Source organism: Plasmodium yoelii (genome assembly GCF_900002385.2).
Source record: "Plasmodium yoelii strain 17X genome assembly, chromosome: 2".
NCBI classification, from domain to species: domain Eukaryota; phylum Apicomplexa; class Aconoidasida; order Haemosporida; family Plasmodiidae; genus Plasmodium; species Plasmodium yoelii.
The window spans coordinates 694,113-710,740 of record NC_036174.2 but is presented as its reverse complement, the minus strand read 5'-3'; the positions used below and the strand labels follow the sequence as shown (position 1 = coordinate 710,740).

Below are 16,628 nucleotides of genomic sequence, written 5' to 3'. Positions count from 1 at the left end.
TGATTACGACCATTGTTATAAGTCCCTTTCTACGTGTTTCAAACAAGCGATATATGTATACGTAATTTTACCGTTACATTTGTTTTGGTTATCTATAGATAAATATATGTAATAATACAATAAATCATCAACAAAGACTTATTTTTTTGTAGTTTTATCAATTTTTTAATAATAAAACATCAAATACGAATCTTATATAAATTTAAGTTATTTTCAAAATAAAAAATAATGTTCAAGGATATTATACGATTCTAATTTAATATAATATAATATTAACATGCAATATAGATAATATCGAATTCAATTACAAAAATATATTACAAAACCAAAAAATGCATAATAATAATGACTGTATTATTATAATTACATAATGTGATCATATAACGGATTTGAAAAAGTATATATATGCGTGTATATTTTATTTAATAAACTGATTATACCACATATATATGGAAAATAACAAAAATTGAATAAAATAATAAATAAACAACACAACAAATTAGCACCCATATTGAAAACATTTTGTGCATAAATATTTTATAAAAATTTATCCTATTCATATATAAATATTATAAATGAATAGACATAAATAAATTAATAGACAAATAAATTTATATCTATACATATTTTTCTCTCAAAATTAAAAACAAACAACTATTGAATTATAGACGTCTAATATTTTATATGTTTTCTCATTTTAATTGGAGTCAATTTCATTTTTGGTTTTTTATATCATTCTGTTATATCTACAAGTTCAATTTCCTTCTTTTTCTTTTTAGATCTAAACCATCGAAAACAACTTGTATTTTTCAAGTATGTTTCATATATAAAATAATATAAAATGGCTAACGATAATACTAAAAGGAGGAATGCTACAGATGGAATACCAATTAATATATTAACAATTCCTCCAAGTGTTGTTATAATGGCTCCACCTAGCGCCAACTTTACTTTTACACGCTTAAATTGTTTTTTAAAAAATGCTTTTGCACTTTTATCGGACTTTCCATCTTTTTTATCTTTTTTCATTATTGAAGTAATATTTTCACCAGACATATTAACAATCTCTCTTATAGGGGCGGGGACAATATCAGAATTAAAAATAGTTTCAATTACTTTTTCTTTAACTACATCAGATGTTTTTTCAATACCAGAAGCTATACCCCCTATTGTATCACCAACAGTATCTTTAATAGTATTTCCGATTTGGGGAATGATCTCAGTACCAAGAGTGTTCACACTATCTTTAATATTATCTTTTATATCATCTACCTGTGTTTTTAATTGTTCGGTTTTATTAGCTACTTCATTTTTTATTTTTTCGGTTTTATTCGATACTTCATTTTTTATTTTTTCGGTTTTATTCGATACTTCATTTTTTATTTTTTCGGTTTTATTCGATACTTCATTTTTTATTTTTTCGGTTTTATTCGATACTTCATTTTTTAATTGTTCGGTTTTATTCACTACTTCATTTTTTATTTTTTCGGTTTTATTCACTACTTCATTTTTTAATTGTTCGGTTTTAGGTTTAACAGAATTTTCAATATTATCATTTAATATTTCAAGATTATTATTTAATGTTTCAATAACCGACTCTGTAATATCTGAAATGTCTATTTCCCCTGTTTTTACAGCTTCTACCTTATTTAATATTGAATCTGTAATATTTTTTATACATGGTTTGATGTCGGTATCAATTGTTTTTAACGTTTCTGTAGTATTTTCTTTTAATACATTCATGCCTTTTTTCATTGAATTATTTACAATTTTAACACCACTAGAAACATTTTTTTCAATAACATCCAATGCAGGGTTCTCCTTAAATTCAACTTGATTTAAATTAATAAAAATTGAATCTGTTAATGATTTAGTATAATTTGTTACCTCTTGTACCACCTTTAATAATGATAAATTTTCACATTTATTATTATCATGTTGTGTGTTTTTTGTCATAGATGTTTCACCTTTAATGCTTGAAGGATTAGGTGGGATCATAATAGGAATTTCCATTTTCATGATATTATCTAAATTTGTTTTATTATATGCATCTGATTTTAAATTTTCAGAAGCATTTCCAGATAAATGAAGTTTTGATTCTGATGAGTCCATTTTATGAATATAAATACATGAATTAGGTGCATTTGTTTGAAGTATTTCTTTAGAAATATTTGAAATTGTCTCTGTGCTCTCATTTTTATTCAATTTTGCATGTCTATCTCGATGCCTTTTTTGAATCATTTTAATAAATTCAGTTGGAGATTTAGTTAGATTTCTATATGCAGATGGTTTAGTTAATTTATTTGAAGATTTAGTTATATCGCTATCTGTGGGTGTTTTAGGTAATTCAGTTGAAGATTTAGTTATATCGCTATCTGTGGGTGTTTTAGGTAATTCAGTTGAAGATTTAGTTATATCGCTATCTGTGGGTGTTTTAGGTAATTCAGTTGAAGATTTAGTTATATCGCTATCTGTGGGTGTTTTAGGTAATTCAGTTGAAGATTTAGTTATATCGCTATCTGTGGGTGCTTCAGGTAATTCAGTTGAAGATTTAGTTATATCGGTATTTGAGGATGCTTTAGGTAATTCATTTAAAGATTTAGTTATATCGGTATTTGAGGATGCTTTAGGTAATTCATTTAAAGATTTAGTTATATCGGTATTTGAGGATGCTTTAGGTAATTCATTTAAAGATTTAGTTATATCGGTATTTGAGGATGCTTTAGGTAATTCATTTAAAGATTTAGTTATATCGGTATTTGAGGATGCTTTAGGTAATTCATTTAAAGATTTAGTTATATCGTTATCTGTGGGTGTTTTAGGTAATTCATTTAAAGATTTAGTTATATCGTTATCTGTGGGTGTTTTAGGTAATTCATTTAAAGATTTATTTATATCTCTATTTGAAGTTGTTTTAGATAATTTAGTTGAAGATTTAGTTAGATCACTATTTGAAGTTGTTTTATTTAATTCATTTTGAGATTTAGTTAGATGCAATTTTTGAAATACTTTAATAAATCCCTTTGTAGTTGCTTTAATTAATTGAGTTGGAGATTTAGTTAGACTCCTATTTGAAGCTGTTTTAATTGATTCATTTGAGGATTTATGATGATATTTCATTGGAATTACATCAATAGATTTATTTGAATCCCTCTTTAAACGTGCCCTTAGAGAGAGACTTCGAGGCTCCTTTAAAAAAGGCTCTAAGAGTAAATTATCGTCATTACTATTTTTATTATCTATTACTGAATTAGTTACAGGGTTATTTCCTAACATTAATAATTTGGCGTCAGCTAATAATCTATTGTAAACCGTTGAGTAGACATTTTTTGGTTTATCATAATAATTCTCTCTCTATAAAGTATAATTATATATATATATATGTGTTGTGTATATCTTTATATAGGCATTTATATTTTTAAATTATAAACTCAATATATAAAAGTATACAAAGAATGGATATACTTACATAATTGAAACTGTTTGTAGTCCATATTAAAAAAAAGTATAGATATAACATATTAATAATTGACAATATCTTAATTGTATCGCATTTGCACAATTTTATCAAATATGCAACGGATAAAGGAATATATTTTTTTTTTTTTTTTAAATTTTTATTAGATTCATTTTTGCCATAATTACGGTTCATGGCATGTTTTGGCGTTGGATGCCATATATTCGCCATTTTAGGTCTTTTTATAATTAAAGCAAAAAATATAATATTAATATACAACAAGCATATTGGGCATTTACAAAAACGCCATTGATAATTTGTACAATTGTTAATTACATTATTTTCATTGATTTATATATAGGAATGTATATTTATAATTTATAAATATATCATAATGAAGCTTATATATATAATTAAATTATTCTTTTAAAAGCACTAATTAATAATATATATATATATATTTAATCTAAAAATAATAACCCTTAATTTTAATATTACTTTATGAGATGAACACCGTTTTTATTTTTTTTATTTATAGCGAGAAAATTAGATATACATTAGCAATAATGTTGTAATATAAACCATTTAACTTCACAAGTAACGAAAAAAAAAAATTAATAATATTAATTATAGTAATAGTTAACTAAAAATATCGCCAAAAGCTATTCTGTTAAATAGGTATAAATATATATATGATATATAGAGAAGAATTTTTTTTTTACATTTTAGTTTCATTAAAATGCCCAAAATACTTATTATACATATTATAAATAATATGGAAGGCATTTTTTTATTTTTTATATTTTTTATTCTCTTACTTTTATAATATTAATAAATTAATAAAAAAAAATCGATTTTTTAATAATTTAATACTACATAGTGTAAACAAATTATGCTAGTCCATTACTACACAACTTAAAAAAATATATCTAAAATTATTTAAGAAAAACATTTTAATTGTATAACAAGCTTATTTTTTTTAAATAAATATATTGTATATAATTAAGTATGTTTTAAATTGTATATAATATACATTTTATTTAAAATATATAATTAATATATAGAAAAACCATAAATAATACAATTTTTAAGAATTAATACAACTATACTATATAATTATACATATGTAATCTTTTATTGTCTCATTCTACGAATAGTACAAACTATAATGATCCTTAGAGGATGCGTTTACTACTCGTTTTTCATTTAAAAAATTTAAAGCTCCCTTATATTAAAAATATACTTTATTAGTTCGTATATATTTTGTATACAGTCCTAAATAATAAATATATTTTATTAACTTTGGAAAAAAATAATGAAATTAATGGTTATGCTTCCCAACGAAATTGGTATTGGAGATAAAACAAGCAAATATACGTTTTATGATGTAAATTAAAATTATACATTTTTTTTTGCGAAGATATAACTAAAATAATGCATACATAATAAAAATTTAACCATATTAATGAATAAATAAAAAAATTAGTTACTTGTATAAATGTTTATTTTATAAATAAATATATAATACTCAAACCTCTTAAATATAATTCTTTGTATTATTTTTTTAATGATTTATCAAAATCCTTTTATGTAACTTAACCAATCCTTTAAGATTCCTTGAGACAACTTTTAAATTCTCTATTTTATCATAAACCTATCATAATTCCAATAATTTTTTACATTATTACCAAATGTTTAAGAAATATTACTATAAATTCTTCATATTTTTCATAAAAAATTGTTTTTTAATATTTAACTAAATTAGCATCATCATTAACATTATTTATTAGAAATTCTATAAACATATTTATTTGGATATGCACCTATTTTTCAACTAATTTTTAAATCTAATAATAAATTAATCCAGCCTCATTTTGATATACGACAAAATTTACTTGGCATATTATTTGTTAAATCATCGAATTTTCCTTTTGTTTGAATTTCAATCTCATTTAATGAAACTTTTAATTCATATATTTTTGTGTCATTTCTTCATCAAAATTTTTAATTTTTTAGAAAAATTTTATTGATTGTGATTTCATTGCATTTTCAATTTTATGGCATCATATTTTTTAGTTTACTCTCTATTTTTTTAATTCTTCTTTTGCGTCAATAACTTTTGGTTACGATTATTTTTCACCGTCTTTAGCCTTTTTTGTTAATTTTTCAAATTGAGATTTCAGGCTAGATTTCACCATTCCTTTATATGTTTTAATCGTTTCACCTACTACTGGTTGTATATCTTTTTCAATGTCTTTAACCTTTTTTGTTAATTCTTCTTTTGCAGAATTGTATTGCTTATTTATTTCCGAACCACATTTTGTTATATCTTCTAAAACTTTGTCAAAAATCTTATTTATGGATGTATTAGATGTTTCACCTTCATTTTTATTGCTTGATTTGGGTTCTTCACTTGGTTTGGGTTCCTCGCTTGGTTTGGATTCCTCGCTTGGTTTGGATTCCTCGCTTGGTTTGGGTTCCTCGCTTGGTTTGGATTCCTCGCTTGGTTTGGGTTCCTCGCTTGGTTTGGGTTCCTCGCTTGGTTTGGATTCTCCGTTTCCATTTTCAAATTCGGCAAATTTCTTTTTTAATTCTTCATTCAATGAAGATAAGTTCTTATCAATAGCACTCTTTGCAAATGCACCGAGTTGTTCCAATTGGGGACGCATGTTCTTAGTAAGGTTGTTTTTTAATTTAGTAGCATTTTCACCAAGTTTGTGATTTTTTATTATATTTTCAACTTTTTCATATGTACTTGACAACTCATCGATGAAACTAGTATTTTTATTTTTGCTTTCACCTTCTTCATCACCATTAGTATTTTCACTTAGTAACCTTTGATTGGAAATTTTAATATTTTTCCTTGTAATTTTACTATTATCAAAATTACTTGAAAACTCGCCTGTGAACTACAAAAAAAAAATAAATAACACAATTTGTTATTTCTTTGCATATACCAGTTACTACTTATTGTACTCTCCATGCAGCCACATATACGCATTGTTTATAGTAACATACAAGTATGAATATTTATTTATTTATTTATTTAATCATTCATTTCTTACGTTTATTGCAACTTCAAAAATAAAAAGAGCATAAAGTATATAGACACCCTTATACATTTTCTTTCGTTTGTTTTATTAGAACTATTAGTTTGTATTATTTTTTAAAATATATAAATAAAAAATATATATTAATAATTATATAACTTAATTTCACTAATTAGATATAATGCTATCATTTAAAAAATATATCCCAAATAAATTGAAAATATATCAAAATAAATTAGAAATTAATAATAAAATTAGCAAATACATTTAATTCAAATAAAACTAATTAAATTAAGAACAAGTATCGAAAATCAAGACTAAATATACTATGATTTAAGCACCGAAATAAATAATAATATTTAAATAATAGGCAAATATTTCGTCTTATTGAATATTATTGTTAATCAAAAAATTTTTAAGAATTAAAATATATAAAATATATAAAATATATAAAATATATAAAATATTATGATAAGGATACATATTTATAATAATGTATCCGTTTTCTTAATTTATTGCACGTATAAACACAACCAATATACCTTTGCATTCTCATTTTCTAAATTATATTAAATAATTAATTCTATATTTATTATTATTTATAAAATCAATCTGTTATATACCGAAACAATACGAGATATAATTAATTTTATATTATTACATATTATATATATTCTTATATTATTAATAAAAATAAATCAGTAAAAAAAAATAAACAAAATTAGCATAAATAAGAAATTTTTATATTTACCCTAATTCAAAAGTTTGTATTTTATACTATATTTATACATATATAATGTATTCAAGTCCAACATCGTAGTAATGCATATATAAATAATTTAAATACAACGTTTAAATATAAAAATATATTATATTATTGAAAGATAAATACTACCGTATCTCCTAATTCAAGAACATATTTATAATATATATAATTAGTTTAGTAATATATATTCAATTATCTAATGCTTGGATTATTAATTTTTAATTATTTCATAACAAGTATTAATTAACTTATTGCCTTAAATGAATAATAAAAAACAAAAATTCCATATTATTTGGAATTTTCTATGCTTCGCATTATGTTATATTATTTAGATATTTTTTTATGTATATATATCGTTGTAATATTCTACAGGAATTTAGAAAATTATAATAGCATACTATTTTTATAATTATTAAATAATATGATATACCAAATCACATATGGTCAATAGTTCTACTATCATATATTTAAAGAAACCTACCTATCAATAATTTTTTTTTTTTAATATATAATTTATCCCCTAAAAATTCATCATTTTATAAATTATAACTTTAGCATAGACACATATTATGTGCATAAATAGATACATATTTTTTTTAATATATACTATTTTATCAATCTTAAAATATAGCGTACATACAATAAGAAGAAAAAGTAATGTATTAATAGCTATACAAAATGCTTAATCACACATATTATTTATGCATGGTATTTTATGATTTTAATGCTAAAAAATGGAAAGTTTTGGATAATGCTAAATTCGCATTTGTTATTTAAAAATACAAACTTTTGTCAAAAAATTATATTCGCAATATAATTCTCTATTTAAGTTTAATTGTTCACTATATCATTATGTTATTAAAAAAAAAATGCTATGCTTTATATAACAAATATTAATTTATTCGAATTAAAATAAAAAGATACACATAGCACTAAATCGCTATTATTGTTTTTCTTATTTTTTATTGTATTTATTTAAATTTTTTTATTTTAAAAAACTACTATTTTTAACTTTTATATAAATAATTAAAAAATTTTGAAATATTAAAAACATAAAAAGCATAATACAAATACAATAGCGCGTCATAAAAAAAGTGCGAAAAAAGGGGCCATACAAATAATATGCATTATATTGTTTATAATATTAAAAAAATAAAGTTTTATCACAACAAATAATCATTGCCACCTTAGCACAGTGGCAGTGCGTTGGTCTTGTAAACCAAAGGTCGGGAGTTCGATCCTCCCAGGTGGCTTTATTTATCATAAAGTGATTATTAAAATTATTTTCTTTTAATTTAATTTTTTATATTTACAAATAAATTTATAAAACATTATTATAAATATATTATTTAACAAATTTAATTATTTGAAGCTTGATTAAAAAAATATAAAATAAATAAAACAAAAAATATATTGCCAAGCTTAAAATTTTTTATATATTATTATTATTATACGGGAAATTATATAGTTTCGTAAAACTATCTTATCTTAATATATTAATGCAATATAATAACATTTCCACTCACATTCACTTCAATTTTAATTTGTCCGCACTTTATTAATATTGAGTATTTCTATCATCATTACATTCTTTTAAAGACTAAGTTTGATATAGCAAATTAAAATTTTTTAAATATAAAAACATTTGGAAAATAAAAAACATATAACCATTACGATATAAGAAGTAATAATAGTGTCTCAATGGATTTAATTCATTTATATAAAAACAAACTTATATTTTTTTTTATATTGTTTATCATTTTTTATATGAAAAAATACGGGCACCGAGGATCGAACTCGGGATCTCCTGCGTGTAAAGCAGGCGTCATAACCACTAGACCATGCCCGCTTATTATTTACACTATGCAATAATAAATATTATTTTATTGTGATAAATAATTATATTTTTTCGATAAAATTAAGAGCATTAATAATTCAAATATTTTTATTAATTTATATAATTAAATACATAAATAAATATATGTATTTATATTATATATGTAATGAAATATTATAAATTAATATATATATATATATATACTCTTTTTGTTTATATTTCTATATATAAAAATATATACACGTAAAAACTAATAAAAGGATTGAAATAAGTCTTTGCAAAATTTACTTGTATTATTTTTTGAGGATAATTTTTTATAAATTAGTTCATTAGGCATAATTAACATAAATAAATAATTCATATTATATGTACGTTTGTTTTTCAATAGTAACAACATCATAATACCACTTTTTACAATTTTGTTATTTTTTAAATAATTTAATTTATACGTCCATAAAAGAATATAAAGATGGAAAAAAATATAAATGGTAAATATTCCTAAAAAGAAATACTAGCGCCTTCAGAATTTCCTTTACCCACAAACATATCCTTTGTCATTGTTTTGACTTGTAATGAACTTGATCCATATGGTAAAACTGTCAATGCATCGACTCCTTCTAAATCGAACGCTTCTCCGGGTTTAAGTTGAACAACCTGAATTAGATCATTAAAAAAACGTGCGTATATATATAAATTTATGTATATACATAATAAATAAAATACACATGAATACAAATCTATATATTATCGCATATATCTCCTCAAATATAATGAAGAAAAGACTTAAATTAAAAACAATATAAAATAATTAAAGTGAATATAATAGACACATAGAATCATTATAGTTACATAGTTTTAACTTCTAAAAACTTACATTGTTGCCTTTTAAAAAATATATATTAACTTTTATAGGAAACGCATTATCTAGGTATGGTAATAATGTTACTTTTCCTTTTATGTCCCTTGCCTCTTTGATAAATTGGCAAATCCCTGAAAAAAATATTTTTTTATCCGACTACAAAATAAAAACAAAAAAAGTAAAAAACATAAATATAAGTAAACTTTCCAACATCATTATTATATTTTATGTTATCTTAAATAATAACCTGTAAATTTCTAATGAGTTCATATTTTCCATTGTTATAAGCAAATTTAAACTCTGGAACATTTTTCGTAGGTCTTATATATAGCAAAGCATTTTCTACTTTCTCTTTTTTCCATGTAATAAATAATGACCCGTTTGATGCATTATCAAAAACTAAATAAGCTCCTTTATCATCTGACATGATGAATATAAAATAAACTTAAATGTTTTTCGTGGTATTTATTTATTACTATATTTTTAAACTATACATAAATTAGTATAAATATTATTTATCTAAATCCATATAAATATATTCATATAAAAATACAATACAATAGTTACATAGTTATTATTATTTATGCATAGATGCACAAAATTTATAACGTATATACAAATTTAAAGAATATAATTAAAGATATAAAATTACTATTATCTAAATATAATTTTGAAAATATACTAAAATTAAATATAAAAATCAAATTAATCAACACCCAATAATTTATTTTTCAGTAATGTAAAATATTGTCTAAATGAAAAAAAAAATAAAATAAACATAATTATAGCAGCATTTAAAAAATAGGAATAAAATATATCCAAATATATATAGACAATATGCCTAGATGCATGCACAATTAATCTATTCGACGATCCAATTACACAAATGCATTTGCTTTAGTTTCATTACTATATATATTTTTAAATATAGAAAATATGTTTTTTTAAGATAATAAAATATATATTGTTACATGGATAATAATAAAATATAAAATACAAATTGAACAACGTTACTTTATATAAATGGATAATATTAACGAAAAATATAATGTATAATAAAATACTGCCAATATGATATGAATACATATATTTTTGTCTTTTAAAAATGCATTTCACAATAAATAATTAGAATTACACATCATATTTTAAATAGAATTAAAAAAAATGTTATATATAATCAAATAAAATAAAAATAACTGCAATATGAAAATTAATATATTTTATTAACATTATTACTATAAATTATATATTATACGTTATATATCTTTGCACATAACATGCATAAAATTATTTAACGTTTTTTCACCTCATTTTATATTTTATACCTCTTGTTTGATCTAATACATTCCTACAGCACATTGCCATTTGGATTTTTCAATACAAACAAACAGTACAGACAGTAGTTTATGTGTATTAAAAAAACAATTAATATGAAAATATATTGTATCAGGCTCTTTCTTCACCCTTTTGAGCACTAATTAATATATAAAACAAAGACACTAAGCTTAGTAATACTCATTTAATATGTATTAAAGCAAATGGATCAAAGAAAAAAATATATATTTACAGATTATTTCTATTCTAAAATATTTGTTAAACCTTTTTAATATTTATCTTTTTTTTACCGTTATATATATACATATACTTTTAACAAAATTCATTTAAAGTGATATACTAATGAATTTCAATATTTGGAAGAAAAAATACTTTATTTTTTTATATATCAAAATCGCTATAAAAAAATGTATCAATAAAAATGATATTTCGTTACGTTTATATGCTTATTTTTAAAAATGCAAAATATTCGAATATATATATGTACTATATATGCAAAATGCTTGTCCTGAGAGATATAAGCATCCAACTTAGCTATTTAGCATAATTGATGCACTCTAGCTTTTATGGTATATTATGAGCAAATCACGCGTTGCTATTTATTCGCTACAAAAAAATAATAAATCATACACTGTCTTTCAAAATATATTTCAATAGAAAGATATACATACACGTTTTTTTTTAAAACGCATTTCCTTATCCCAACTTTTAAAGCTAAATCTGTTTTTTAAGTAATTACAATTATTTTATTCCACGTTTTTTTTAAATGTTTGTATTAGAATATACACATGTGCGTATACATTACTTTTAATTTGTTAAAAAAATACAATAAAAAAGTAATTAACAATAAATATAATAATGAATAAAAAAACATGTAAATAAATAAAAAAAATATGTAGTACACTTTAAAAACAGGTTTTTATAAAATAAAGGCAAAATATGCCTTACTTGTAAAAAATTAAAGTATTTAAACTTATATATATATATAGTGCGGATGTATAGCATACGTGATCCCTCACGCATGTATATGTGGGTGTGTGTGACCACTTTTTGTTCCACCCCTTTATACCGTCTCAAAATTTTAATCAATTTTATGGTTAACGTCGCCAGAAAAAAAGGAAGACCATTCTAAAGCCTCAATAATGCATAATTGTTTTTTCAAAGATACATTATGTGGTAACGTGTGGTAAATAATAAATTTATGGAACAAAGCTATATAAGGTTGTAATTGAGATATATTTTTTACAGAAGTAACAAATTTAAAATGCTTATCAATTAGTGTATTATAATTTTCAAATTTTTCAACATCAATTAATTTAAGTTTAATTTCTGGTAGTGATTTGTGTTTTATGTTGCTTAAAATCATTTCAATAGCCTCTTGTGTAATTTTTAAATATTGCTCATTTGATATTTTACTTTCCATATTATTATTAACAGTTTTTGCTTGTTCCATATTATTATGATTGTCCATAAGTGAATAATCACCATTATCTTGGATTCTCAAATTGTGTATATTATTTTTTATCTTATTGGCATTTCCTACTGTTTCCATTTTTTCCAATGCACTTTTATCAAAATCGAATAGCAGGTTTAATTCATCTTTTTCTTCTTCTGTTAAACCTAATCTTTGTTTAAGTAAAAATTCATAATCTTCTTCGGAATTTATTTTCTCAAATGTTCTTCTGCAATAAATAGCTCTATTTCTTGCTTCATAAAAACCTAGCTCATCGATAGAAAATTTTTTATGTACAACAAATGTACTTACCCAACTCTGTGACATTTCATCATAGGCTACACCTTCACAACGTGGTAGTTTCGATGCCTTTTTAATATGAGATGTACCACTAACTTTTACTTGATTCCATCGATTTCTTGGCTGTATTTCGGGCAAATTAAAAAGCTTTTCAGCTTGCTTTCTACAATTTATTGCTCTTTCTCGAGCATTTTCAAATCCATATTGGCTTATAGGAAAATAATGCTTATGGTATTTTCCGTCAATTTTCCAATGAGCTATCCATCTTTGTCGATTTTTATCAAAGCAAACACCACCAACTCTTGTTATTTGTGATACTTTATTTAAAACTTCTTTTTTTTCTTCATCTAAACTTTTGCTGCTTCTTTCCAATTTTGTTTTATTTCTTTTTTTTATTGCTTTTTTTTTAACGCATGTATCTGAATCTTTATTAATATTTAATAAATTTTCTTTCATTCTTAATAGGTTAGATTCATAAGATTCACCACCATTTATTAATTCATTTTTAATATTTATGTTATTTCCGTGAAATATTAAATCATTGTCATATATATCGTTTTTCATTTTATTGTTATCATCAAGTGAATTATTTGAGGTTCGTTCTTCATTTGTACTACATGAATCTCTTTTAACATCACTAGTATTATGTCCTTTATTATTATCTAAATAGGTTTCAACATATGTGTTCATATTATTATAACCGTTATCACTATGACAATTTTCATTTGTTAAATTTCCAAATGTTATTTCTTCGTCCCTCGAATTAATTTTGGCATTCTGCATATTAACACTGGTTATTGTTAAACCCTCATCACTGTTTACAAACATATTGTGATTTTCTTCATAATATCCATTATTACTATTATTTGCGCTAATGTTACAAGTGTTTTCAAAATAATTTGTACTCATTTCACTTTTATTTCTATTAAATGGATATTTGTTAAAATTAGACATTTCCTCATTTAATATTTTCTTTGAATCAATATTTTCACAATCAAAATTTTCAACATATTTATATTTATCCTTTATTATGTTATTTTCATTAGTAGTACTGTACCCTTCATGTTCATTGGTATACTCATGGTCCCTAGTTTCATCATTATTAGTTTCATCATTTTCTTCATTCTCTTCATTTTCATCATCATTATTATTATTATTGCTTCCATTGTCATCATCGTTGCTACCATCATTATTGCTGTCTCTACTACTTCCATTATCACCACTATTGTCATCATTATTACCCCCAGAATGTCCACTATTATTACTTCCGTTATTCCCTTCACTATTCCCTTCACTATTACCATCACTATTACCATCACTATGATGCTCACTACTATTTCCATTATTGCTACCTTCATGATATTCACTATTTTCGCCACATTGCTTAACACGATATGATCCCTCTTCAAATTTATATCCTTTTTCTCTATTATCAAAAACATCGTTTATTTGATCAAATATGTTTTCTCGCATCTTTGAGCCACAGTTTTTACAATTTCCAGAATTTACATCGTTTCTAATATCCTCTAAATACAAAATAGTTCTTAAGAAAAGTGTTTCAAAAATATCCTTTTCACAATTACACATTTTATTTGCGCTAGAATTATTAAATCCAAGATACATTTTAGTCAAATATTTATTTAATCTTCTTTTTATTATATTTACAGCATTCCCTCTAAAACGTAAATTATTTTTCACATTAATTTTGTGCAATGTAAAAAAAATATAATTTTGCACACACTGATTCATTTTTTTTTTAAATGAGCTATCTATTATTAGAGAACCATTTTTATTAACATCACCGTTTTTCTTCTGTTCACATATATTTCCATTACCATACATATCTGTGGATTTTAAGACTAAATTATTTCTTGAACATTCCACTTTTGTGTTTATATAATCTCGAATAGGATTATCAGATTTTCTTAAAATTGATATGGTTTTTAATTTTCTTCCCTTTTCAAAGAGACATTTCATAGATGATGACATTATTTTAATTCCTTTCTTCCAATTTTTATTTGTATATAAAGATGTATAGCTTCTGACGATTTTTTTTAAAGAAGTATATTTAAAAGGATAGGTAGAGGGGCAAATAGTATTATCAAATAAGTCGGCTTTCGTATTGTACATGGTGTTACACTCTAATAATGTGTTAATTTCTTTGTCATAAAATAAATTATTTTTATTATGGTTGTTTGTGTTATTGTTTATATTGAATACATTAATTAAATTATGTACCTCCATTTTATCTAAATTGTATTTCACATTTATCATATCATATTTTGTTTTCTCTATTATTTTTTTAATATAATCTTCATATTTAATAAAATTAAGAGCTTTGTTTCTGCTTTCATTTAAACCCCATTTATTTATTGGGTATATACTTAAAATAACCTTTTCATTTACATGATCAAGTATTGTGCAAAGGTACGCATTAAATCTCTCTATATAATAACATCCCGAATCGTTTTCATTATTTTTTTGAAAATTGGAGTTATTAAATAGAAATGATAAGAAGGATTCATATTTCATGTTACGTAAATTAACGGATTCCGTATAGTTTTCATTAGCAACGTTATTTTCATATTTTGTTATTTTATCATAACATATTTCATCATTATTAATGGTGGTGTTTTTTGGGAATATATAAGAACAGTTTGTTCTTTCAAAACAACTTTTTAACATTTCTCTATTATTATCTTCTTTATATTTTATATGATTGTTAATATTTAAATTATATAATGTGTTAGTATTTGTCCCATTATTTTTTGATAAATTAGCTTTCATGTGTTCTTTATTTAAATGTTTTAATTCAATATCCTCTTCAATTAAAAAAACAAATAATGATATTTCATATCCATAAAAAACTTTACCATCGATATGAAACAAATATGGTGCTTCTTCGTTTTTTTCACATTGGTTATCTATTTCATTTCTTGAATATTTTGAATTAATATTTGAATAGTGTTTTAAAAAGAAAAACAAATAATTTGGTATCCTTAATATTTTGTGCTCATTATTTTTAATATTTATCAGTTTAATATTCTCCACATTATTTCGAATTTGATCTTCGAATCCCCACACTGGGGGGAATATATTATATTTGTTTAAAACGCAATTATCTACAATTGATACCATTTTGTTATACTGTTGTTTTATTTATTTTACAACTATTCGAGATAATATATATGTGTGTGTTGTGTAGTATAAATGCATGGATATATATTTGAAATACAAATATATTTCTTTCAAATGCGTTAATTTTTTTTAGATGTATTACAAATTTAATTGGAAATAAAAGCATATATTATATACATACATAATAAAAATAAATTAAATTTGAATTAATATCAATATATATACATATTTATTTTGTTTAATGAATTATTATGATCATATTTTTATTATTTTAAAAATAAATAATATAATAATAGCCATTAAAAAAAACTATAAAATAATCATATTATTCATTATTTTATTTGCTAATGTATATTTATTAATTACACAGCATTTGATGAATTTACAACTATGCTTCTATATATATATATATATTATCGTTTTAAATTAATAT

General features: G+C 22.6%; 4 protein-coding genes and 2 non-coding genes across 6 annotated transcripts; 1 reads left to right on the top strand and 5 right to left on the bottom strand.

The window, feature by feature from the left end:
* Window positions 1-732: 732 nt before the first annotated feature.
* PY17X_0216300 (Plasmodium exported protein, unknown function) lies at window positions 733-3,688 on the bottom strand (the record flags this gene model as incomplete). The annotated part of the gene is made up of 2 exons (XM_022957996.2): window positions 733-3,354; window positions 3,470-3,688. The coding sequence occupies 2 exons, from the start codon at window positions 3,686-3,688 to the stop codon at window positions 733-735; spliced, it is 2,841 nt and encodes a 946-aa protein (XP_022811395.2).
* Window positions 3,689-5,586: 1,898 nt separating this feature from the next.
* Window positions 5,587-6,579, bottom strand: PY17X_0216200 (Plasmodium exported protein, unknown function; the record flags this gene model as incomplete). Its single annotated transcript, XM_022957995.1, has 2 exons — window positions 5,587-6,366; window positions 6,523-6,579. 2 exons carry the CDS (start codon window positions 6,577-6,579, stop codon window positions 5,587-5,589), a joined length of 837 nt encoding a protein of 278 aa, XP_022811394.1.
* Window positions 6,580-8,453: 1,874 nt separating this feature from the next.
* Window positions 8,454-8,525, top strand: PY17X_0216100. The gene has a single exon. It is a non-coding gene; the product is annotated as a tRNA-Thr (tRNA).
* A 523-nt stretch (window positions 8,526-9,048) lies between these two features.
* Window positions 9,049-9,121, bottom strand: PY17X_0216000. The gene has a single exon. It is a non-coding gene; the product is annotated as a tRNA-Val (tRNA).
* Window positions 9,122-9,608: 487 nt separating this feature from the next.
* On the bottom strand, window positions 9,609-10,396 carry PY17X_0215900 (IMP1-like protein, putative; the record flags this gene model as incomplete). Its single annotated transcript, XM_022957994.1, has 3 exons — window positions 9,609-9,764; window positions 9,985-10,125; window positions 10,217-10,396. The coding sequence occupies 3 exons, from the start codon at window positions 10,394-10,396 to the stop codon at window positions 9,609-9,611; spliced, it is 477 nt and encodes a 158-aa protein (XP_022811393.1).
* A 1,989-nt stretch (window positions 10,397-12,385) lies between these two features.
* Window positions 12,386-16,195, bottom strand: PY17X_0215800 (AP2 domain transcription factor AP2-L, putative; the record flags this gene model as incomplete). Its single annotated transcript, XM_724272.1, has 1 exon — window positions 12,386-16,195. The coding sequence occupies one exon, from the start codon at window positions 16,193-16,195 to the stop codon at window positions 12,386-12,388; it is 3,810 nt and encodes a 1,269-aa protein (XP_729365.1).
* Between the last annotated feature and the right edge of the window lie 433 nt (window positions 16,196-16,628).